The sequence below is a fragment of the Labrus mixtus genome, chromosome 4 (assembly GCF_963584025.1).
Source record: "Labrus mixtus chromosome 4, fLabMix1.1, whole genome shotgun sequence".
NCBI classification, from domain to species: Eukaryota; Metazoa; Chordata; class Actinopteri; order Labriformes; family Labridae; genus Labrus; species Labrus mixtus.
The window spans coordinates 16,290,355-16,315,551 of NC_083615.1; the positions used below are offsets into that span (position 1 = coordinate 16,290,355).

The 25,197-nt window shown below is 41.4% G+C and overlaps 2 protein-coding genes and 1 non-coding gene across 3 annotated transcripts in view; all 3 read right to left on the reverse strand.

Moving 5' to 3' along the window:
- Positions 1 to 312: 312 nt before the first annotated feature.
- Positions 313 to 4,034, reverse strand: rps13 (ribosomal protein S13). The gene is made up of 6 exons (XM_061036062.1): positions 3,931 to 4,034; positions 3,350 to 3,398; positions 3,166 to 3,244; positions 1,307 to 1,476; positions 1,009 to 1,109; positions 313 to 392 (listed from the first exon to the last, which is right to left on the reverse strand). The coding sequence occupies exons 1-6, from the start codon at positions 3,951 to 3,953 to the stop codon at positions 359 to 361; spliced, it is 456 nt and encodes a 151-aa protein (XP_060892045.1). The 5' UTR covers positions 3,954 to 4,034; the 3' UTR covers positions 313 to 358.
- LOC132973634 (small nucleolar RNA SNORA19) lies at positions 639 to 766 on the reverse strand. Its single transcript, XR_009673043.1, has one exon. It is a non-coding gene; the product is annotated as a small nucleolar RNA SNORA19 (small nucleolar RNA).
- Positions 4,035 to 5,837: 1,803 nt separating the features above from the next.
- Positions 5,838 to 25,197, reverse strand: part of pik3c2a (phosphatidylinositol-4-phosphate 3-kinase, catalytic subunit type 2 alpha) — a 60,801-nt gene continuing 41,441 nt past the window's right edge. Inside the window, exons 13-33 of the mRNA XM_061036063.1 lie at positions 24,747 to 24,914; positions 24,492 to 24,615; positions 24,154 to 24,293; positions 21,118 to 21,309; positions 19,878 to 19,971; positions 19,519 to 19,613; positions 18,188 to 18,368; positions 17,746 to 17,850; positions 16,909 to 17,001; positions 16,527 to 16,656; positions 14,914 to 15,050; positions 14,132 to 14,301; positions 13,190 to 13,346; positions 11,648 to 11,757; positions 10,327 to 10,534; positions 10,111 to 10,235; positions 9,508 to 9,625; positions 9,323 to 9,404; positions 8,997 to 9,103; positions 8,747 to 8,872; positions 5,838 to 7,967 (exon numbers count right to left, since the gene is read on the reverse strand). Of these exons, the coding sequence (XP_060892046.1) occupies positions 7,785 to 7,967; positions 8,747 to 8,872; positions 8,997 to 9,103; positions 9,323 to 9,404; positions 9,508 to 9,625; positions 10,111 to 10,235; positions 10,327 to 10,534; positions 11,648 to 11,757; positions 13,190 to 13,346; positions 14,132 to 14,301; positions 14,914 to 15,050; positions 16,527 to 16,656; positions 16,909 to 17,001; positions 17,746 to 17,850; positions 18,188 to 18,368; positions 19,519 to 19,613; positions 19,878 to 19,971; positions 21,118 to 21,309; positions 24,154 to 24,293; positions 24,492 to 24,615; positions 24,747 to 24,914 (2,845 nt within the window). The 3' untranslated portion in view covers positions 5,838 to 7,784. The remainder of the gene's footprint in view (positions 7,968 to 8,746; positions 8,873 to 8,996; positions 9,104 to 9,322; positions 9,405 to 9,507; positions 9,626 to 10,110; positions 10,236 to 10,326; positions 10,535 to 11,647; positions 11,758 to 13,189; positions 13,347 to 14,131; positions 14,302 to 14,913; positions 15,051 to 16,526; positions 16,657 to 16,908; positions 17,002 to 17,745; positions 17,851 to 18,187; positions 18,369 to 19,518; positions 19,614 to 19,877; positions 19,972 to 21,117; positions 21,310 to 24,153; positions 24,294 to 24,491; positions 24,616 to 24,746; positions 24,915 to 25,197) is intronic.

The window sequence follows — 25,197 nt, forward strand, 5'->3', positions numbered from 1 at the left end:
ATATTCATTGTCTGTGCTATGATTTAGGCAACACTACTTTACAAGACAAACAACTTTAATTACTTTGTATACATAACACTTCATAAAAGCAGAGAGCTTTACATGAAACAAAAAAATAATAAAAATTGATTGCTATATTTCTTTAACTCAAAATTTGATAACTCAAGAATCTTGTTTATACTACACAAGGGAGAAAAGGCAGATATTTTGTTGAGGAGAATACATTTTTCCACATAAACCTTTTTACTTTTAAAGTCCTCAAAGAGAAGAGTTGTAAACAAGTATATGATTTCAACAAAGAAAGACAAACAATTTCCAATTTCAACTCATTTTATTTTTTATCCAAAAAGTGTAGGGTTTATGCCACCAGAGCAGAAGCTGTAGAGGACTCGCTGTAAACAGAAAGAGAAACACACCATTAGAGGGCGCACTAAAAGTGAACATAGTGTAACTACTAGGAGAGAGAGGGGGACAAGTTTACACTAGGAGGAAAAATAGTACAAATGAGTGTCTGTCCATGAAATTATCAGCATGTAGAGTTTAAATTCAATGCAACAAATTCATATATTTAGATCAAGGCAGAATAATAAATTCCACAGTCAGTCCAATGCATACAGTGGAAAACAACATGTATAATCTTTTGTACGAAGGGGACTGGCAGATGTGGCACCATGTAGCCACTCTGCTAATTTACCTCCATTTTTTCTAGCACAACAGAAATATCACAACTCTCAATGAAGGAAGAGCAGGACAATGATTTGTGCATCTCTACAGTCAATGTATAACATGTTCAGTTTCGCTGTTAAGACATTATAAAGTTCAATTTGCATTCTGTTATTACAACATAAAAAGGTTGTACTTCCAGTAATATTAGAAACTTTAATTTATACAAGCCTTATTTGACTTCACTGCCTTCAAAAACAACAGCAGGTTTACCGCTCAGCCACATACAGAATCAGTCAACATTTTAGAGGTTGGAAAATGCATTTAATCGCATCGGATACGTACTACTTCCAGTTGGGGGCCAGTACTCTCTTGGTCTTGTAGTAACGGGCCAGCCTGTGGATTCTGCTTTCGATGAGAATCAGGCGGAACTTGGCATCTTTGTCCTACAAATACAGTAAAATAAACGTTATGGAAATGAAGTGTAATGAATGTTCATGATAAGAGAGCTTGCTTTACTGGGTGAAAATTTGCCCCTAAGAACTTAGAGTGTTAAAAAAAAAACAGTCATAAAATCTCAGGTGACAGCTACACCACATGGCTCTCCAAAAGCGATATAAAAGAGATGGTGTCATGTTTGTACCTTTCTGTTTCTCTCCAGATGCTTCCTGACTGCCACAGCCTTCTTGATAAGGTGGTACAGATCCTCGGGGAGGTCAGGGGCCAGACCCTTGGTCTTAAGGATCCTCAGGATCTTGTTGCCAGTGACAAAACGTACCTGGGCCACACCATGGGAGTCCCTCAGAATCACACCTAGACAATGTGACAAGACAGGCTTCAAACAGCGACACTGGATGCTGCTCATAAAAACGGCTGAATGCATTTCACATGTCAGCTTTCTTATGAGAAATGTATCATAAAACTTAAATGTTGGTGACAACAGGAAAACTTATTATCTATGAGTCATCTTATCTAAGCTAACAGACTCAATGTTTAAAAAGTGGGGGGAAAAATAAATAAATAAAAAATTAGAAAGCATTCTCTACTAAAAGCTGCAATCGAAATACATATTTTATTTCTAAAAGGACCATTTTAAATGTTTGACAAATGTTACCATATGATGGAAAGTACGAGTGTTAACGTGAAGTTTGCCCCATCCGCAGTCTGTCATTTATTAGAATACTTAATCAACTAGACTACAAACTGTAGAAGACAGAATGATGCAGACACAATGCCACTAGAAAAATGTCAGTCAAATAAACAGTTTGTCAAATTGCAGTGGTGTCATGCATAAAAGTAAAAATCCAATAAACAGCTCTTTTTGTACGGTGTTGGCTCAAACAGTAACTTCAACATGTTTTAAGTTCCTTTATTAAATGTCTTTAAAAGAAAGCTTGTGTCATACGCTCAATGACTAATAAAGATCTTACCCTTTCAAAGGACTTGCAGAAAACTGTTTTCTCTTCATACAGGTGTCTTTCCACAGTTCACGTAAGGAAGTTGTGCTGAACTAATACCACTTCTTTATAATTCTTTCCAGTGAACAGGCATCACACTCAATCAAAATCAAATAGTCTGTATGATTTATACAGACTAAAACTAGTAAATGACATTATTGATTCCTCTGACCCCATTGGATCTATTATGAAGAATCAATGAAGCTTTGTTAACCCAATTTCAATTTGGGATTCAAATATACATATATTTTTTTTTTTCAAAGCATTGAGCACTTTTCTCAGTTTTTAAAGACACACTGTGATAAACATGTGCTTGTTCTGCAGTCCATCAAACATTCAACCAATTCTACACAAGTTAAAATCTGATTTAATACACCTGCATGTGGTCTGGATAACTACATCCTTCATAAAAAGCAGAATCAGTCTCATTTGAATAGATCCTCTCACTGCACTCTTCTCTATTTAACCATCAGGTGGCAGATACACATCCCTGACGTGGAAAAGGGCAGGCTTCAAAAAGAGCTTTGTTTCCTCAGCCAATAACCCTATTTAACTGCCACGCTGACTGTTGTGTACCACTATGAGGGATTATCTTTTAGGCCCCTTTTATTCATTGTGTTTATTTACGTATACATGCACAAAATATAATTTAATGGACGGGGACGGATGATTTTAAGGCAGATGTGCATCGACACTAGAGTCCTTAGTTTGCACCCAATTACATTAACCTTGAGTGATTTATGTGATCAGGTTCTTTCTTTGGATTCTGCCTGAGAATTCAATGAATTATATGTTTTATGTCTAAGTCCTTCTGAGAGCACCGACCTCCATTTTTGGAGCGACTGAAGCAAAACAGATTAATTTGATGTATTCCTGTACCAACTATGTAAATCATATCTATTTTCCCTGGGGGGGGGGTATTTAAAAGTATAAAGTATTTCATTTAGTAAAACATTTTAAGTGGCCATGTCTTGTGGCAGAGAAAGATGTGTCCCATGTTAGTAAATCCCTGGACCTAGAGTTAAGTTTAATTTTTAAAACTTACCGATCTGAGAGGGGGTCAGACCCTTTTTGGCCAGCTTGAAGATCTGCTCTTTGACATCGTCAGAAGTGAGCTTCAGCCACTGAAAGTATCGATTATATCATTAACACCTGAACATCTCGCTGCATACATTTTCTCTCTATCGTGCTGTCAAAGGAAAAGCAAACACATGTTTCTGAATACTCACAGTGGGAACACTGCGCCTGTAAGGCAGAGCTGACTGGGACAAGCCCTTTCTGCGGGAAACAACATCATGAGATAAGTTAAAACACATCAGAAGATTAGAAAGACAAAACGTTAATATCAGCAATACAGGTATGTTAAATAATAAAGCAGAAAAATAAAGAAAATCATCTGCAGCCCATCGAGGTCTGGTGGGCCGGCTAATGCGAGCTACATTGTGCTTGTTACTTTACATACTTGGACAAAAAAAAAAATTACGTTACAATGGAGTATTTCTTTCATTTACAGCAGGAAAACTCTATAATTTGGGATACGAACGCGTTCCAGTCACTGTCTAACTTTGAAACTTAAGTTGTCCAGCAGAATCGTGGTGTGCAGCCATTGGGCATTGCTAATGCTAGCTAGCTGGAGACGGCTGTCGATCCGAGGATGCGTATTGTTAAGTCTTTTTCTCAGTCCAGTGTTGAATAAATACAATAATTTTAGTCTTCCTGTATACATAACGTGTTTACAAGCAATATCGACCCAGTAAATCCGAGCCAGAGACACAATATTTTAGTTTAAAACCGTAAAAGGAGAGCTCACCCGGGAGCGTGCATGCGACCCATGATGGCGGTAGAGGAAGAGAGGCCGCACACGCGACAGAAAATGGTATTTTGCGCCTGCGTCGGATGTGACGCAATGACGTAGAGAAGCGTTCTTTAGACGCTGCCCAGTCAAAGTCAAACAAGCGTGGATCCAAGATGTTGAAATGTGCATTAAACTCCTGACAAGGCAAACATTAAAGACAAAATATGGATTCGTTGTAAAGTTTTAGGATATTTTCTGTTACAAAGTTTATATTATTTTATCGTGTGTTACCAATTTTTATGTAGATCTATTTTTTTCACTCCAGATAGATAACAAGGATATTAAGGACAAGTTGTTAGTCGAATGATAGTCCCTTGGTCTTAAAAAGGCATCTTTAATCTCAGCTCTACTTCAGTTCTCCAAGAATAAAAATAATTGTAGCACTGAACAAGCCAAACTCCTCCATTAAAACACCATCTTTGATCACTATATTCAAACTTTGGTGACTGTAAATCTTTCAGAAATCTTTCTTAAAAGGACTCAGTGAAGATCTCTGCAATGGCTTTTAAAATCTGTCTTGCTTCAAACTGAGCATTTCAGGCATTTTAAATCCGATGTACCACCAGCACTCATCTTTCCATTTGTTAATCAATGAATCAATTTGAATTTAGGCAGCGGCGGAAATGCTGACAACAATGAGCCACAGGAACCATTTAGTTCCTGGGAGAGAGAAGACCCTGGAACTGAAAGTTCTGAGGACCTTCTTCTACTTTTATATTTCCAGCAGACTAGATCCCTTAGGGCACATTGCTGCCTCTCTTAGTTGAAACTTGGTATTATTTTGTAAAGTACTTAAATTCCTAGAAGAGTAATCCTGCAGAGGAAATAAAGTCCAGGACTGCTTCCACAATCTGTGTGTGACTGGTGTTCAGACGGATTTAGTAGGTGTTAGCGTCTGTATTCCAGTGCATGATATAGCAGTGTGTATAGCTGTTAGTTTTGGGGACCTTTGGTTGAAAGGGGGCTATACTGTATGGCAACGTCCAAACACACAGTCAGTTACGCTTTTTGCAAACAAATCCCTATATTCATAGAATTGATCTCAAACATTCCGAGAAAACGACAGAAGCAACAAACTTGAAAAACTAACAAGCCACTTTTAAAGAGAAAGCAATTAAAAGTGATACAGTAAGATGAAACCTCCACATTTGTGACATCTGTTGTACATTCATTTTCAGCTTTGTTTGCCCTAACAGGAAAGAATTGTGTGCATCGTTTTTGTTAAAAGGTCACATTTCATATGTCCTTTTCAAGATGTTTTTATAAGTCTCAGAGCTCCCCAAAACATGTCTGTGAAGTTTCTTGCTCTAAATCCGCTCTGATCCTGTATTTGATCATGCCTATAAACCCCTCTATTTCAGCACTGTTCAGAACAGGCTGTTTCTGTACCTTTAAATGTAAATGAGCTGTGTCTGACCACGCCCCCTCTCTGGAAGGGCTTGGCTGGCATTGGTTGAGAAGAGGGCAGAACTGACAGCTGGGGGTTGTCACCCACCTGGGGGAGGGTTTACTGTTACCTTTGTGATGTCACAATTGTTCTCGAAACGGCCTGCTTGAGCACACATTTTCTGAAAAGTGGAGCAGGCAGAAGACGGAGAGGATGGACTTTTCTCATCATTGGGGTGTTTGTAGGCAGACCAGGGACACAAATTAGTGTTAGAGAAACATGGTGAAGTGTTTTTAGCATAATATGACCTTTAAGCCTTGCCAGCCCCCTTAGAGGTCCTGCGCCCCACTTTGTGTATCACTGTGTAATGCAGTCTTTGGGTAAAGGTGGATTAAAACACGATGAAAAATGGGAATGCAGCATGTCAGTGATTATTGCGATTTACATGACAGAAACAAAGTGTCACATCATCATATTTGTTCCAAAAACATTTAATCTGCTTGAGGAAAGAGGGATTACAGTACACACTGATCCGGGTTACAGGTCACCAATTAAGAATAAATAACTGGCCATGTTAATACAAACTCTGCTCGTGTTCTTCTGTACAGTCCCTAAAGGAGAGGATCAAGTCACTAGTATTCATAGTGTGAGTGTTACTCTTTGATCACAACAAACTTGTAGATCTCATAAAAAAAACTGTCAGGTAAATTCATCTTCATTTCTTTATTAAACATGAACAACATTTTATAGTTAGCGAGTGGAAGGAGAAGCAGCGTATCTCTCGCACAGGATGTGTTCCCTTTTTGTGAAGATGTTTTTAAAGATCCAGTTGCCTCTGCAGCGCCGATCGCTCCCCTCAACATCCAGGACGTTTTCTCACTTTAATATCATAAGACCAGACTGGATCTGGACTTCACTGGCAGTTATTCTTACAGATAATTTCTCAAAATTTTCTGTATCATTGAACCACTGTTAGGCACGGTGAGTGAGTGTGGTACTGATGTCTTAGCTGAAATAGCCTCACATCCAGACTCCAGTCTTAACTCGGTCCATAAACCGATTTGTGAAAGTCTGAGCTGCTGATTCGGTTATGATCGGCATTTTTAGGCAACCGTAATCTCGTCACCCAGATCGCAGAAAAGAGTGTGCCAAAGCTTGAGATACAAATTCCCCTTTTAAGGTGTGAAAATAGTCAAGTAATACCATGAGAGAGAGACCTGGTAGAGTCCACTGTTAGAAAATTAACCTGACCTGCTCTGGAAGAATTTCTGATATAGCTTTACAGAATATAGATTTTTCTTTAATAAGGACATTTTTAGATCGTTAATAAAATATATTTATATCACAATAAGGCCAAGTTGAGCATTCAAAGAGATTGTGAGCACAAACAAAGGCACCCTGTTAAGCTCCCTCACTCAGGAGAGTGGTTTGATGTGCCGCATCTCTCGTTACTTTTGGCACATTCTCGGGGGGAATCATAAGGTCACTGTTGATTTCCTGGATCTTGGTGTGTTGAACTACTCTACCCAGAAGTGTCTGCTGCAAAGCAGGAAACCCTGATGCCTCCTATTTGTCTATATAGAAAATAAACAAAGGAAAATGTAAAAAGACCCCCACCCCCACCCCACCCCTTTCTATTCCTTAAAAAATAAACGTGTCAATCTATATATACTCTTCTGAAAGTAAGCCGTTTTGGTCCTCTAATATCAAAATGTACAAAACATTACAGCTCTTTGTTATAGTTTAGGGGGGGAAAAAGAGACAAAAGAAGAAGCGATTGTTTGTCACAGAAACAATCATGATTAGTTAAAGAGGGAGAGGAGAAAAAAAAAAAAGCAGAGCAGGCTCCCCTTTCAAGGTTTGTGAATCCTCCTGCTCCATCGTCCTTATAAAGGTGCACCTGGAGGCGGCTTTAAACCTGCACTCATGTCATATGGGAATAACCACCGAAGTATCATGATCATTTTATCAGTGTCCATCCTTGTGTGAAGCTGCAATAACAGGATGATGAAGTTCTGAGGAATCCGGTGGTTTCTGATCAGATATTCAACACGTATGTATTTCTTCATGCATGTGTATCCACAACAAGCTCAGCTACATCCTGCCATGGCGTCTAAAGGATTACAATGATTATCACATGATTCACACTAAAGAAAAGGTGTGTACAACCTGAAATGAAAATATCACTTCTTATATTCCAATTTGAGGGATTTAAGATCCTCACAAAGACGGTCAAAGCCACAAATCTTGGAAGCTCTGAAATCATATTGTTAGAAACTGAAAACTGAGGTGTGCAGGATTTTCCAGTCAGGCCGCATGTTACCGCCTTTCCCGTAACGCATGAATTCTGATTTTGTTTTTCTTGGGAGATGGAGTCGTTTTTTCCACGGTTCAGGAGAGGCAGGCGAAGGAGGGGGAGGGGTTAGAAGTAGGGGACAGCCGTGAGTTTGTACCACTTGACCGTCTCCTTGCTGAGGTCAAAGTCTTTGAGTCTGAGCGTGATGCCGCCCAGGAAGTAGTTCTCACGCAGCGACTCGGCACTGAGCACGCTCAGTTGGAGCTCGCGCAGGCCAAGGGTTTCCTTGCTGTAGCCGCTGTACACCAGCTGTGAAGCAAGAGGAGGAGAAGGTGAATGAAGAGTCTATCCTGCTCAATCAACATGACATGACATGACATACGTCCATATGTTTCAGGACAGGAAGTGTGTGCTTCCCCAGCCAATGACAGCGCACAGGTAAGTTTGGCAAATATTGCAGACTAACAAAGAGGAGAAAATATAATCATAGTGAGGCAAAACGCTGAGCGGATAAAGCTTGCTCTAAAACGAGGTTCAACCTTGGGTTTGCTTTCAACTGCGGACATGGAGGTGGTCTGCTTTCTGTTGGACAGGCAGGTGCTGAACATGCGGTTAGCTTCTGCTAGCGTGCTAAATTAGCAGGTTTTCCATTACAACTAGTATCATTTTCTCCAGTAGCTTGCAGTGTAGGTACCAGCAGTAAACGTACGCTCTTACTCGGCAGTGGGCGTGCACTTCTGGTGGTGGTGAGCCCAGGAGGAGGGGCCTAATTTGAAAGTTGTGTTTACAAGCTGCAACGAACATTGCTACTGACTCCCCCTTTAACAGAATGTATTTGATATTTTTAAACCAAACTCATGGTGATCTATTTTAAGATTATTAGTGCCTTCACATTAAAACCCATCTCTTGTGTTTTTTGAAGCCTTGCAGGGGTTACTTACTGAAAGCTACTGGTCCAGGTTTTTTGAATTATTAGCTAAGATTGGGAATTTTGACTTTGAGTTACCCTGAGATTCCCAGCTCTAGTGTCTAATATGTTTCATCTCTAGGCAGCATATACTGTATATGTATAAGATCTGTTTTCTAACCATCTCATTGAAAGTCGGGTTCCTGGTTTTCCTCGAGATCTTAGTCTTGCGTTTGGAAGTCTTGTGCGGATCTGGAAGCAGGTAGGTTTTCACATATGGGTTTGGATCTGTTCCGTCCTCAGAAACCTGAAAGGAGCATAGGAAGGGACTGTATTAAAAGCAGATAGAGACAAAAACAACGATGGAATGAAAAAAATAATCTTTGAAGGCAGCATCTTGTGAAATGGATTAAAATCTTCGCTGTGTTTACCAGATCTTTGATGTGCATGACCATGATGAACAGGTTGCTGTTTCTGTACGAGATCGAGAGTTTCACTTCTCCTTCAACTCGACCAGAAGTGGGACTGAGTGGAGGCTCTGCAGTAATGAGACACATCACATTAGCGAAGCTGTTGCCACCAAGAGGACATTTTGAAATTATGAAAACAACAAAGGCTTTTCTCTTGGGTAGACGTAGACCTTACCGTTGTTAGCCAATTATAACCAAAATTTGAAACGATTTTCTCCATAAATCAGATCGTTTCAGTTTCAATATTCCTCCATCATACTATGAAGAATTTAAAGGTTAAGATGTACCTGGTGCTTTAGAGGTGGCATCTAAACCTTCTGTCTTATCGTCCCGTGCAATCGGATGAAAGAAGGTGTAGATCAGGTCGCACTAAAAACCAAAAAACAGAAGATTCATTAATTGACTGCTGGAGAACATTCACATTCCCCCGCTGAGTTTACAGGTTTCTAAGATTTCGGATGTGTTTGTGTACCTGGTTGACCTCTGTGGAGCTCCTCATCAGGTTGTGGACGTAGTTGTTGAGCTCAAACTTCCTCTTTGCTGCCACTTCTTTAATGTGAGTGCGACCGAGCACCATCTTGTTGGTGAAACTAGAGAGAATGGGAGAAACAAGGGTGTTTGCTTTTCCACTGAAACTCCTCAGTGTTTATGTTCTGAGACTGCATGGCAACAACACAAAGTAATAGAGCTGAAGTTAAGTGGGTGACAGGTTCATGGTGTGTTCACCCAGCAGGTGACGGTTGGATTCTCTCCCAAAATGTTGCCAGGCAACAAGTAAATCTTCCGGGGTTAAGCCCTGACATGTCAATAAAGAAAAGTCCTGTATCACACTCTTGATCGCTGAAGGACAAAGTAAAGGGCAGTCTTTATTATTATTATTTTTTCAACCTTGGTCCATGTTTTGACTTAGCCACAGCCTCCCATAAAACTTTTTTATAATGTCAGACATTTTAAATAACACCTGAGCCTTTAAAAAAAAAGTAAGTTTACTTGGTATAGCAGTACCGTTTGTTAGTAAGTCATTGAGTGTGCAGGTTTAAAACTCAGGATAACCCTTTCAGAGGTGATGTCTTACCTGGGTAGCTTCCAGAGAGGAAAGAGGATGCTGAGTTTGTTGTGGAGCTCCTGAAACTCATCAAAAGTGCGGAAGACAAACTGCGGCTCGTTCTGACCCTCTCTGAGGAGCCTGACCACATACGTCTGCACAGAGAGGACAGGGAGACAGCCAATCAGCTGTCAGTTTACACTGAGGTGTGCGATGGAGCATGCAGAACTAATTAATAAGACTCACATAGTGCTTGTCGGGGTTGTATCTCTTCTGGAAGGAGAAGATGGAGGCGTGCACGATGCGTCCCTCCTGTTTCAGAGTGTACGTCTTGGGGGAGAAAGACAGGATGGGCTCGTCGTTGGCCGGCAGTCCAGAGAATCGCAGCTGAGCCAGGTTGTGGATGAAGAAGTTGAACTTGGTGGCCACGCTGCCCAGACTGGACTCTATCAGCCTGCAATGAGGAGGAGGAGGAGGAGGAGGAGGAGGAGGAGGAGGAGGAGGAGGAGGAGGAGGAAGAGGAGGAGGAGGAGGAGGAGGACGAGGAGGACGAGGAGGAGGAAGAAGAGGAGGAGGAGGAGGAGGAGGAAGAGGACGAGGACGAGGAGGAGGAGGAGGAGGAAGAGGAGGACGAGGAGGAGGAAGAGGAGGAGGACGAGGAGGACGAGGAGGAAGAGGAGGAGGACAAGGAGGAAGAGGAGGACGAGGATGAGGACGAGGAGGAGGACGAGGACGAGTACGAAGAGGACGAGGAGGAGAACGAGGAGGAGGAAGAGGACGAGGAGGAAGAGGAGGAGGACGAGGACGAGGAAGAGGACGAGGAGGACGAGGAGGAGGAAGAGGAGGAGGAGGAGGAGGACGAGGAGGAAGAAGAGGAGGACGAGGAGGAAGAGGAGGAGGAGGAAGAGGATGAGGAGGAGGAGGACGAGGATGAGGACGAGGAGGAGGACGAGGACGAGTACGAAGAGGACGAGGAGGAGGAGGACGAGGAGGAGGAAGAGGACGAGGAGGAGGAAGAGGACGAGGACGAGGAGGAGGAAGAGGAGGAGGAGGAGGAGGACGAGGAGGAAGAAGAGGACGAGGAGGAAGAAGAGGAGGACGAGGAGGAAGAGGAGGAGGAGGAGGAAGAGGATGAGGACGAGGACGAAGAGGACGAGGAGGAGGAGGATGAGGAGGAGGGAGGAGGTTTAGGGAAAGTAGGAGAGGAATAAAGGTTGAACACTTTAGATGGAAATCTCTGAAATGTAACTGATAAGCTTCACCTGACACGTTACCTCGTGTTAGAAGTTATTGTTATCTGAGACAGCTTAACTTTTCCCTAAATGACCTATACTGCCACCTGGTGGAGTTGGATTTTGTTGCAGCCAAAAAGAAATCAAACAATTGTTCCTGAACTGAATCTCTTCATAATAATAATAACAACATCACTGACCAATATATGATGTTTCTGTAAGACTTAAATGATATTCAACATGTTGCACAAACTGCACACTTCTTTAATTTACTAAAACAGACTGGGCAGATGAGTTTGGCTCAGCAGTGGGAGAAATGAAGCTCACAGGTTTACCTGGTGAAGAAGATAGTCGCCTCAGCGTCCGTGTTGTTTGGCTGCAGAGCGTCAAACACGTACTTTAGATCCTGAGAGCCGGTTAGCTCGGGGAGGCCCGAGGACGTCATCTGTAAAGAGGGACCAGAGAGGAGATAACCAATCAGGTTAAGATACATATCTATGAGTTTGTGATTTTACAAGCTGCACAAATAAGTAACATTATCACATTCAAATTGTATAGCCTACAAAACAAACAGAACAATTATTATTATTTTAAGAAAATGATTCCATGAATGTTTAGGTTTTGGTAAAATGAGCACATGTTATGATAGTTAATTTGAAGTTGCTTCTGACGTAACTTTGGACCGCTCTCGCATGAATTAGATTCACAATAGAACATTAAGCATGGACTCCAACGCTCTGATCAGAGTTTATGATAGACCAAGTTTCTCTCTTGTAGCATGCAACCATTGAGGTCATTTATTATCTTCATCTGTACTTTACTTTCGGTAAATTGCTGTGCATGTTATCATGTATGTTTAGCTAACATTGTCTGATTATTGTCTTGTTTGTTCTGGGAATTACACCGAGGATCAAACGTTCTAAATAGTATAAAATCTATAAAAGAAGACTTATTGAATCCAAATTATTAGAGAGCACAAAACAGGAGCATCATTATGGATTAAAATCACTTTCTTTTGAAACTCGTTATTTTTGTTTTTTGGGGTCAAATGTTGCTTTTATTGAGAAAACATTTAAAAAATGAAAGCAGTCTGTGTGACGACAGTTAGCTACATTCACATTTTATCATTCTTCATTTAAAGCCCTGTGAGCTTTCTTCCGTCCTCTACTAGAGCATGAAGTATGAACAGACATTTCCAGATCAAAACTGCTTGGTTTGCATTTCTGGTTTTTCTGGCTCTTCTAGGTGCAAAAGAAGAATCAGTTCAGCTACAGGAGAAGAATAGGTAGAAAAATAAAACAATCAGCTACAAGGTTCAAAGTCATAAAGTTAACATCTTTGAGTTTTGGGATATATGAAAATAAAAGACACGTAAAGAGGCCACTTTGGTATTCAGGAAATTGTGATATCTTTTAATTTTGTGGTTCCACTCCGCTGTAAGACGGGGGAGCATCTAACTGAGACTGTAAAGGAGCCTTTTCATAAATCTTCACTGGGACAAACCGCCTTTTCTTTTCAGGGGATCCACATGTGGACTCTTCACCTGCAGAGCTCAAAGTGGATCCAGACTGGAGTCATTTTAAACTCAAACTGAAATAAATAAATAAATGAACTTGTTTCTAAAACTTTTTAGACTAAAAACTGAATCCATTCAAAAGTTTCAGTCCTTACTGAAAACACGAGGACAGCCATACTAAAAATGAGTTATTCAGCTTCATGGAAACATCTGAAACAGATTGGTCTGCTGTTCTTTCTATGTATCTGCTGTCTCTTTCATGTATGTGTGCGTAAATAGCTGCCACGTTTCTGTTTTCATGCTCCAAATCACTGTGTGTGTGTGTGTGTGTGTGTGTGTGTGTGTGTGTTTTGTGTCTCACCAGTGACAGCAGGTTGAGGAAAAGTCCAGAGTGCTTGCGGATGAGGTTGTAGGCCTGGCAGCACAAGTCTACAAAGAGCTGGAAACGACTGGTGGGACGCTCGCCTCCGTTGATGACGTACGCCATGTCAGAGGTCAGCACGAACGGAGCTCGGTCCCTGATGGGAAAGAAGGGGAGAGGATTTAAACTGGGAGACAAGTCAGGAGTCTGTGATTCAAAGGTCTTTGGTTTTAATCCTTTGGAAAATCAGGATCAGGAAAGTAAAGAAACTCTAGATCTATAACAGGAACAACCTCAAAGAAAATACTAAAAAAACACATAACATACGTCAGTTATTTTTGGGCCTTTCTGCCTTTATTGGATAGGCCAGCTGAAGAGAGAGAGGACATGTTGTGAGGAGAGAGTGAGGTGTAACATGCATCAAAGGTCAAAGTTCAGATTTGAACCCACAACCGCTGCGACAAGGACTATTGGGGGCTCTATATATATGGGAAGTGCGACACTACTGCGAGGCTATCCAGCACTCCTTCAATCATTTTAGAATTTAGAAAGTGTTCATTAAAAACAAGAAATTACCCAATATTGCTGAGGACTTTTATTTTTGTTGTCGTGGTATCGAAACAGGTAATTGTTATTGTTTGAATTTAACTGGAATCCTATCAAAGTTTAAAACTCTGGTATTGTGACAGCCCCAGTATGTCATGTTATCAGTACACCAAATGTCCAGCCACTTCCTTTATTTCTTTATGATGATGTATTTCTAAAAGACGCTGGTTATTATCTCTTAACTGCCTAGTAATGAAACATAAATAGAAAAGGAAACAATCTGACCTCTATGGATGATATGAAAACCCTGATAGTGCACGTAATCATATCTATCCGACACGCCCCCCCCCCATGCAAACACACATACACGTGCACATGAGCACATCTGACACTCACCTCTTGAAGCTGCCAAACATCTGCGCGTGTCCCAGGAACTTGCCAAAGTCAATGTGGAACATGTGACCGGTAGAGCGCAGCATAATGTTGTCATTGTGGCGATCACAGATGCCCAGAACGTACGTCGCCACACAGCATCCTGCACACGAGTAGATGAAGTTTTCTGACGCCTGAAGAGAGGGAGAAGACAGAGAGAGCAAAGGCCTGTTGTTATAATTAGCTGACTTCTTAAGGGGAGGTAATAATAACCCGGGTGGTTTTAAAGAACGTGAAGTCACTGACTAAAGAGACAAAAACAAATCACCTCCTTTTCCAGATGTTTATTAAAAGCAGAAGTTTTTGTGCAAACTTCCTAAAGTGGCCTAACATTAGCGGTGTAGCTGCAGCTTTAAAAACAGTAGTGCTCTATGTCTGCATGTTTCTGATGACAAATTTATACCCGTGTCCTGCTCAAATTCAGGGTCAGACTTTGTGCGTTAGATTTTCAGGTCAGAGGTTGAGAGTGTGGAGTACGGTTTCACATTTATAGGTGTCAAAGGTCACAAAGCTCTATAACTGCTATAAACCTCAAAGATTCACCAACTGTGTTTTTTGACTTTGAACACGGCCAAGGATTCAGCACCTATAAAAGTTACTGAGGGAGAGTGAGTGTTTTGATTTACCTTCAAGTTTACGACACAAAACATCAAAGTGCAGCTCAGCAGTCAAACTAAGAATGAATTTAAAATCATTACTCTGAGTGAAAAACAGGACCAACACTGCTGAACTTTGTGTGTTTTTACCTTCTCATACTCGTCCTCAGCAGGGTTGTACTTGCGGAGCCACTCTGCCAGAGGTTTGTCCTTGAAGGACCCGGTGACGCCGTACTCCACCTGGATCTTTCTCAGGGTGTCGGAGGACGGCACCAGCTCCACCATGCCTAAAAAGAAACACATCAGAAATGTCACTAAAACCATAAAAAAAAACAGTAACTGAATAAACAATCCACAGCACACTGAAGATGACTTTACTGTGACTTTATTGTGATTGAACAACGTTAACGCCCGTAGCACACTCAGGTTAGCGATTTGATTATATTCCTGCAACCGACAGGCACCTGAGCGTGTAGGTCGACTGTGCATGGGGAACCCTGTTGGTCATAAAAACTAGTAATACATTACCATGAATCATCATGTTATATAGACAACCATTCAGAACCCTCCGATTTGATGACTATGACATCACACCGATCATCAAAATGAAAGAGTCTGTTCAAAATCAAAGGCTGATTACATGAAATAATCATATTTTAACAATAATTGAAAACTTAAAAAAATTATAATTGAACACCTCTATGAAGAGCATTTCCGTTCTTCTCATGGCGCAGTGTTTTAAGATCCTGTTGGTTGTCTTAAAGAAGTGTTTCTGCAGTTTGTTTAGGATTTGGTCAAAGACGGCACAAATAAAAGTTGAGTTTCTGAGTTGACAGTTTTCCTCGTCATCCCATCCCTTTTTCTTTTTTGAATTTGGGGCCAAAATGAGTCATGATTTAAAAAAATAAGTTTGGGACTTGTGACGACCCCACTGGTTCCTTGTTCCTTGTTTTGCTGTCTCTGCTGTTCTCTGTTTCAGGTGCCAGTGGAAGTGTCTGTGTGTGATCCATAAGAGCTGGCCCCGCTTCCTCCTCGATGGGGGGGAGACTTTGAGAAAGAGATTGGGGAGAGAGGCTGTTCCCCAATGCCCCGTATAATTTGGTTTAAATTGGTGTCCTGTAAATAAACTTACATGTATTGTTGAGCGTAACTCCTTGTCTCCTACACTCATTTGTCGCAGGTTTTGAGCCGTGACAGACTTATTGAAGTCAGTTGCTTCAGCCGACAGCAGTAAAACCTACTCCTAAAGCTGCAGCTCCTTTAGGTTTAGTGATGGGTTATAAATCAGCCTGATCAAAATGCGTCCTTTAAAAGTGCTTGTTGGGCTCACATTGTTATTTTTTAAGATCATCAGGATCACTATCAGAGCAAAGAGTAAATGCATTCAAGAAGTATTTAAGGGACTGAAATCAAGCTGCTAAAACGAACTTCAGTGGTAGGATTCAGGGCTTGAGAGGTAAATACAACTAAATCAAACACTGGTGTTACTTTATGGATATTTGCTAGCAGTTACCAAACTGGTTGAGTGATAACTGAACTGTTTGAGTTCAGAGTTTAGTCTCTCTTTCTGGAATTTTTTGCCTCTTTCCAAACAGACTGATCTGAATCTCGACCACAGCATTCTCTACTGAAGGCAGACTCATTTCAAACCACGGGCGCAAACGGAGACAGCGAGTTAATTAAAATGTCTTAATGGTCACTTGGACTTTATCTGCCACCATGAACTTGAAATGAAACGTGTACACGAGTTCAGTTTTTGTCACCTTTGTCCTTTCCAGTGGAGATACATTTGAAGTTGACGATGCGGAGGTCCAGCCCCTCCTGCAGCCAGATGCGATCCATGATGCGGATCATCTGAAGCGCCAACATGTCCTGCCTCAGGTCCTCTCCGACCTGACACACAAACACCCCAAACAAGAGGACAAAATCAAAACAACATCCTGCTTTTGTTTGCCACTCACTAGCTGGAATTTTCTTCAACCACCAGGGGGCGCAGGGTTTAGATAAGAGGCATGTAAACAACAGAGGACACTACCAGTTCTGATGATAACTCCCCCCTATTTAAACCTGATGGAGTACATTTGAAAGATACATTTAAACCCCTGATGTGTGTTTATTTGACATAACAGCGTGTGGGTACAGCACCTTGAACATAACATTGATCTCTTCTCCCAGCGGGTCGGCGTTGACCAGCGCCAGCTTGAGGGGAACTGCGTTGGAGTTGAAGAAGGAGCAGGCCTACACACAGACACACACACACACACACACACACAGATGATTTCATCCTCCACACCACAGTATACTGCAAAGTCTCAGCTTTACAACAGGATCCAATCATGTCTTTCTTTGTTGCTTATACCTGTCTCTCTCGCTCTCTCTCTCGCTCTCTCTCTCGCTCTCTCTCTCGCTCTCTCTTTTGCTCACAGCAGCTCTTGATTAAAAATATGACTGATGATCTGTTGTATTTTTTTAAGTATTGGTACTTTTTCTTACAGAGATTGTATCATTTGAAACATGTGGTATCAAAAAGTATCAAAGCAGAGACAAATTATTCAACCTTGGTCACTAGAGTAGAATCTTTGTGGATCGGGTACATTACAGTATGGTAGGAAAGGTTTAAATACCTGAATACAGTTATAATGAAAAACAGACTAACAGAATAACAGACTAGTTTTGTGCTTCTGCCTTTATTTAGATAGGACAGTGGATAGAGTGGGAAATAGAGGAGAGAGTGGGGAATGACAAGCGGAAGAGGAGCCAGAGGTTGACTTGAATCTGGGTCGCCTGCTTGGAGGACTATAGCCTCCGTATATTGGGCGCGACCTAACAGCTAGTCCATCAACAACCCGCAACAGACACATATTGGGTTATGGTTTTCATGCTACTGCTCTATGTGCCTTTGAATTGCGGCCTAGGGACTAATAACGTTTTTTGAATTTGAATTTGAAATGGTCTGTGTGTGTGTGTCTTTGTGTGTTTTACCTTGATGTTTAGCTCCTTGGCCACCAGACTGGGGCTGAGGGGAAGTCTGCAGCTGTTCCTCTGGAAAAAGTTCTGCACGTTTTCAAGGCCCTCCTGCAGCGCCACCTGAACACACAAAAAACACAAATATATAGACGTTATATCACACACACACACACACACACACACACACACACACACACACACACACACACACACACACACACACACACACACACACACACACACACACACACACACACACACACACACACACACACACACACACACACACACACACACACACACACACACACACACACACACACACACACACACACACACACACACACACACACACACACACACACACACACACACACACACACACACACACACACACACACACACACACACACAGAGAGAACATAATATTACAGTAAAATCTCAACCCCACACTAACCTGTCGTGTAGAACCCCCCGCCTGTCTGACCCTCTCGGCCACAACTCCCAGCAGGGTCACCAGGTTAGTCTGCTTCTCGAGCTCCGCCCTCAGCTTGGCGCCGCACAGACACAGCAGAGCACCCAGCACTCGCTCGTAGCGCTGTCCCCAGGCGGGATCCTGCACAGCGTCTTTAAGCAGCCTGCAGAAATTACACACATTTTAACAGACTGTCCTTCACTTTTATTTCCAGCTTAGCGTCCAGGCATGGCTTCGGTGTTTGGATTCAACAAGTGAGCTCCTATTTTTACATTTTTCTACAGAGAGAACTGAGATCATTAAAAAATGAATTCTACATATAAAGAAAAAAAAATTATGCTGTGCGACGAATCTTAACAGTTAACAACACAGAAAATAACAGGAACTTAAAGATGTTTCAGACTTGACAGTAAATCTATTAACATCAAAGAAAAGATAAATATTGAATAAATTGGCTACCAAAACAATACATTTGTGCACTAATTGAAGCACACTTCTTTCAGATATGTTTCTTAGCTTGTTCATTTACTTCAGTACAGAAGTCTTAAGAGGACATGCATCAATGAATTTTATTTACTACATTTTCCGTTTATTTTCTTGATATCTTGACATAAAAATGTCTTTCAATGATAAGGTCTTTGTTTAACTCGTCTCGTGATAACAAAGCTTCTTTTCTTGGGATATCGGTTGAATTTTCTGGCATTTTTAAGAACAAAACAATAATTAAAGTGAAGACTATTTCAATGTTTGTTTTGTGCTTTTGCTAATCATGGGATACAAGAAAAGAGAGTCAAGATGTTTTTAAGAAACAGCTCGGACAGCGTGTTCCCATCCCTATCAGGGGTCAGTATTTACTTCCCTGTGAAGTTTCGCCTTCAATATGATTGACGCGGACACAGAACTGAAGAACTAAGTGGTCCCCCCTAATTGCCGCCTTCAGAGGTAGTAACTGAGGCATCACAGGGGCGAGACAGGATGGGCGGAGCCAGCAGGGAGGAACAACACTGTGTGTGTGTGTGTGTGTGTGTGTGTGTGTGTGTGTGTGTGTGTGTGTGTGTGTGTGTGTGTGTGTGTGTGTGTGTGTGTGTGTGTGTGTGTGTGTGTGTGTGTGGAGCTCCAACCGTGTCGTGCTTTTTTAGGGGAGTTTTGCAACACCGTAACTATGAATTCACAGAATGGGAAATCAATATTACACCATTGCGGGATCAATATGATGAATGTCTTAAGGCTGATGATGGAGGAGATTCGTTGCGGCGTTGATGCAGAATTGCACAATGAAAAGGTTTACGGTCTCAGCGCTTCTTTAGACTCACCAGTAGAGGTAGTGGGCGATGTTGATGTTGCCTTGAGCTCTGGACAGCAGGGACATGACGAGGGCGTTCTTTAGGTGACACTCAAACTTTAATGCCTGGAAAGAGACAAAGGTCATGAATAATGGATGGAGGAACTGAGTAAGTACACGAGGAAATCAAGTTGAGTAAGTGAAGGAGTGACTGACTGAGAGAGAATGTGAGAGTGTGTATAAATGAAGAACAGGAAGCTGTTAGTTGTGTTTCATTTAGACATAAGAGAAGTGCATCTCTGTTTTTTTTGTCTGTGATGTATTGCCAAAAAAGAAAGAAAATAAAGTTGAATGAGTGTGTGTGTGTGTGTGTGCCCACTTCAGCTGTACCTGAACTAGCTGCGGCAGGTAGTCAGCCAGCTCATCATCACTGCTCTTCTCAATCCAACTGACCGCCACGCTCCTCACCTCTGTGTCTGCAAACCTTCGATCACAGGTTCACAATAAAACATTTATACATTTATGACAAAGATTCAAAGAGTTAAAAATACAGAAACTTCTTTTTCATCCTCTCTTTTGCTTCTCAAAAATAGCAAATTAACATGTCTAGAGAAATGTGACTGAGAAATACTATATTTCCAGTTATTTCAGATATTTCAAGTACTTCTTGATTTTCTTTTACAACATGAGCATTAATGGCATTTCCTTCTTTTTAATTCATTTAATGCTTGAATTGACCCAATGCATGAATTAAAAATGATGTGCATTGTGCCTCAATGAACTGCTGTTGAGTTTGTGTTTGTTAACTGAAGAAAAGACAGACATGATGTTGAATTGAAGCTTCTTTTCTTGTGATATCAGGAACATTTATAATTTTAGGAATAAGCACTTTTCTTTGGTCTTTGTTGCCTCATTTTTTAAATAACACAGAAGTTGAATCTGCTCAGTTTGTGGTTCTTTGTTGTTGTTGCTGTTTGCGGTTAGGTTTATCTGGGGTTAATTTTCTGTTTTCTTTAGGGCCTGTGAACGGTTGGTTCTATCATTACACCCTGACTTGAGTATAGTTAGGATTTAAAGGTCACATATTTAGCAAAATGCACTTTACAATGTTTTTCTAACATTAATCTATCTATGTCCCTATCCTGTCTACAAACCACCCAATTATTACGTCAAATTACGTCTTTTACCTCCTCTTTTCAGAAAATGTGTGATCTAACAGGCCTTTTGGAGATTTTACCTTCATGACATCACAAGGGACAGTAACCCCCCGCCCCCCCCAAACAGCTAGGTGTTTGTTCTGCACTGAGTCTGCCTTCTCACCGTAAACATTAGGACATGGTGCAAGAAAGCCCGAGACACCCAAGCCCTCCCAGAGAGGGGGCGTGGTCAGACACAGCTCATTTACATTTAAAGCTACAGACACAGAAACAGACTGTTCTGAGCAGGGCTGAAATAGAGGGGTTTATAGACATGATCAAATACAGGATCAGAGTGGATTTAGAACAAGAAACTTCACACACATGTTTTGAGGAGCTCTGAAACTTATTTAAGTTGTTGGAAAGGAGGAGAATATGTGAACTTTAAACCATCTACTCAAACTGTTACAAAGTGTGTAGAGTAGAGCTCTTACTTCGATTCGAGCATCTCCAGCGCAGTGACGGGAGGCAGAGTGGGCCAGTGGTGCAGCATGGAGTGGATGTGAGCCATGCTGGCCCAGTCCCAGCTGGGCACACTGGCCAGCACCTTGGGGAGGCTGCTGGGGTGGTCCCTCCGACAGTGGAGCCTGTGGTCCCACAGGAGCTGATGATCGGCCCGTTTCAGTCTGGAGGAAGCAGACAGAGATGGAGGGGAAGTTTAATTTTGTAATAAAAAAAATGCATATACAAATAAAAAGGAATATCAAAGGATTTTTGTGTTATGAGTTTTTTCTGATTTATCCATCATATTCAGCCACATTTTATTTTCCTTCGACTTTAAAACGTCCTTAAACGACAGACATGAAGTACTAACATATAACTAACTGAATTGTGTGTTTGAGAAATTTGTTGCTGTTTTAGTCAATATTATTTATCCTGCCAACAGGAAAAAAAAGCTTTGTCATAGCTTCACACAAAAGCAAAGCAAAAGAACCCGACATCAATGTCAGTACTGCAACCGTGCTTAGTATATTGGAGAAAATTTGACCAGAAATAGAGAAAGTAGAGCCTGATTTAAAACAAAAAACTGTAAAAATATGTTGAACAGCAAGACATACCACCCCCAGGAGTTCATCAGGGTAGCTTGAAGCGCATGAAATAAATTTGATTAAAAAACTTGATTAATCCCCAGTGGGGAAACTCATTTGCCTGTTGGTCAATCCAAACACACAACAAACAATAAAGACAATAAAATCACAACACACAACGAGTAAATCAATAATAAACACCTCATTTGAAGCCATTGGAGACATAATTTACAGCCATGAGTCAGAGCCACAACTTAAAAATGCTCATTAAAATATCTGACTGCTGCTGGAACAAAGGAGCTTCTAAGTAGGACAGTGATAGCCTAGAGGTTTTGTCGCTTGTCCCCCATGCACAGGGCAGAGGCTAAGCTATAGTCCTCGTTGCAGTGGCCGCGGGTTCGAATCCGACCTCTGCACTTTACTAAATGTCAGCCCCCACTTTCTCTCATCTCTTCTGCTGTCCTATCTAATAAGGGCAAAAATGCCCCTATATTCAAGATATAAAAAGCAACAAAAGAAGAAAAATGTTCTTGCTGAGTGTCTTTAGCTGCATAAGTTAGTGCATCTCATTTTAAGACACTTTCTAAAATTCAGGTTTTTGCAGCGTTTGTCCTGCGAGTACATAAAAACATCAGTTTCACATTTAAGGGAATTAGGAAATTTTACACAAAGTGAAACAACACACAACAGATCAGTGAAAGTATCGCTCCACAAGTCTGGTGAGGGCTGGAGGAATGAATGGACAGGACAGAAAGCAGGCGGCGAGGGAGCCCAGTGAGAGCGTGCTCTGTGCTGGAGCGCCGGTTGAGTCTCATGGATGTTGGCAGCGTGGAAGAGATTTGGCTGGCAGCAGGCGTAAGAGAGCATTTAGCTGGGCCTGCAGCAGCTGGAAGAGAACAGACGCACTGGAGGAGACGGTATACAAGCATTTATGGGGAAACTGAGGCTGGCAAGAGTCAGAGGCATCTTTTAAAAATCTCTTCTTAAACCTAGTAAGTCCAAATGATTTTGGGTGGTCTGAGAGAGCGCCAAAAATCTGTCTGCCGGGGCTGAAAGTGCACCAAGAAATACTGTTTCTCTGCATGCTTGTTTGACTCTGCTCATAAACCTCATCACAAATGCACTCCTGAAAATTCCTTTGACAATTTTCAGACATGCTGCCTCTGAAATCTTCCCGTCTTGGCTGTACATATATGCACCTTACAGCAAGAGACTTCAGGGGAGGGGAGGGGTCTCAAGAGGCAGGACATGACGTTACAAGGACAATGCAGAAATGGCAGACAAAGGAGAGTCCGACACTATGATGAAACTTCAATAAAAAATATAAATCTTGCAGTATTTCTTCTGAGATGATGACTCTCTTTTATAAAAGTTGTATTTGAATCTGTTTTTAATTTTTGTATTGCTGCATGGTTTTGAAGCCTGAACTTGACCAATAAGAACAGACTTGGGAGGCTTGTAAAAAAACAAGTAGCAAAATCTCAGGGAGGTGTCAGACTGGGCTTCTTCTGATCAATTATAACCAGCAGGTCCTGAGAAGAGCTAAGGCTATGGTGGTCTGCTCAAATCACCCACTTCACAGAGAGTTTGAGCTTTGACCCTCACGCAGTTAGAGCTCATGTGAGGAAAAGTCAAAGACTCCATGTCTCATTTGTCCCCAGTGTGATTAATATATTAAATAGCAATTAGCCCTTAGGTTGCTCTTTTTGCACTTTCATTGCACATTTGCTCACCTCCACATTGCACTCTAATGACTTAGTAATAATGTCCATGTTGGTATGAGCTCTTGACTGATTTTATTGAGGTGTTTTAATTTGTGTTGTCTGATTTGTATTAACTTTGTCTTAATTTTGATTCTACTGTTGATGTTGTCCTTTTATGTGTTGTCTTCTGTGTGCTCCTGCTGCAAAACAAGTGTCCCCTTGTGCAAAAATAAAAAATCTGAATCGGACGTTATATATATTTCAAGTGATCGTGGTTTTGTTGAATTGAACTCAAACTTCTACATTTACAACAAAGATAAACACTCCTTAACAACTGTATTCATGCTGTTTTGCACAGATGGCTTTACAATTATTTAGTTAAGAGTTGTACTAAATTTCAGTTTTTTCCACTATTGACTCATGCAAATAGATATTTCAAGCGTTACTGATGAGTGATTTCACTTGTCAGCTGTTGTTTTCGAGTCTTTATTGTGTTTGTACAAAGGCATGTCTGTTTTGCACATCAAGCTAAGCAGCATTAAGACCACCTCTCTGGTGGAAATAATGCTTCATTTCAAAGTATTTCTGCAAACATAATTTCCCTACTAAGTATTGGAACTAAAGAGAAAGACAGAATGAATCAGAAGGACACATCAGAAGTTAGAAATGTGGATTGTTTCTACTCTTCAATCACCATCTCCCCTTTAAAGCAGTGAAACATGCGGACAGACAGTCCTACCCAAAATTAGAAGCTCTGCTGCAGATTTTCTCAAGTTTACGTCGCAGATCCGGGTCCAGCTCTTCCACCGGGGGCTCCGGGCTCGGGTCTTCCTTTGGTCCCACATATAAAACATCCACAGGTGAGTTGGGGAAGTCCACCTGAGGGGAACATAAATACCCAGTCAGTAAGAAAGACGCCCAATACTGCTACTGTACCACTGCTGCTTAAAAATAATTAAGACCCCTCCGTTACCATGAAGTCAAACAACACTACTTCTAGTACGATCACTAGTCACCACAGTCAAACCATTACAAATACTAAATTATACTTAAACAGATACAAGAACCACCACCTACCTGTAGTACTATTCTCTCTGTGGGCATCCTCTTGCGGCTTGCTGTGGAGCCGGCAGCAGCAGCAGCAGCAGCTCCCTGGGCCGACGTCCAAAGACACAACAACCTGCTGCCTCGGGCCAGCACCCTGAAGACGAAAAAACAAAACAAAAAGCAGCAATAAACAACAACAAAAAACTCCAAACCAATCATCATAGCTGTTTTAAGACATTCAAAAAGTCCATAAGAAGTTAGAAATCGACTTGAAAGACTCCTCACCTTCTGAAGTCAAACAGCGGCATGGAGACTTTGCCCAGCAGCTCTGGAGCTTTCCTCTGTTTGTTGGAGTCTGGGGAGCCGTTGGCGTTCTGGTTCAGCATCCCGAACAGAGTCAGGCTCAGTATGGACTCCAGCGGGAGGACAGCTACTGCTATGGGGAAGTTAATCCTGCAGGAGATAGAGACAGTGTTAGAAGGATGGAAGGGTTGTAACAATACCAGATTTAAAAACTTTGAAAAGATTCTCGGAAAAATAAAACAATATTGATACCTGTGTCAATACAACGGCTACAAGTCCTGAGCAGCCAATATTGGTTCATTTCTTATTTTTTTAATAACAAAAAAATGCAGGCAAAATCCAGGACATTGTCTAAGTTGGCACAAGTTTCAGCTCACAACTTTTGGTTAAAAATACAACATCTGGATCTGAATCATTTTTAAAGCTTCTGTAC

What these genes read in the sequence shown, in the direction of transcription:
- rps13 (XM_061036062.1), bottom strand. Translation starts at nt 3,953, where the DNA reads ATGGGTCGCATGCACGCTCCCGG. An exon ending in ACAGGCGCAGTGTTCCCACT is followed by an intron (nt 3,245 to 3,349) that starts GTGAGTATTCAG and finishes CGATACTTTCAG; the next exon opens with TGGCTGAAGCTCACTTCTGA. An exon ending in TCTGACCCCCTCTCAGATCG is followed by an intron (nt 1,477 to 3,165) that starts GTAAGTTTTAAA and finishes CACATTGTCTAG; the next exon opens with GTGTGATTCTGAGGGACTCC.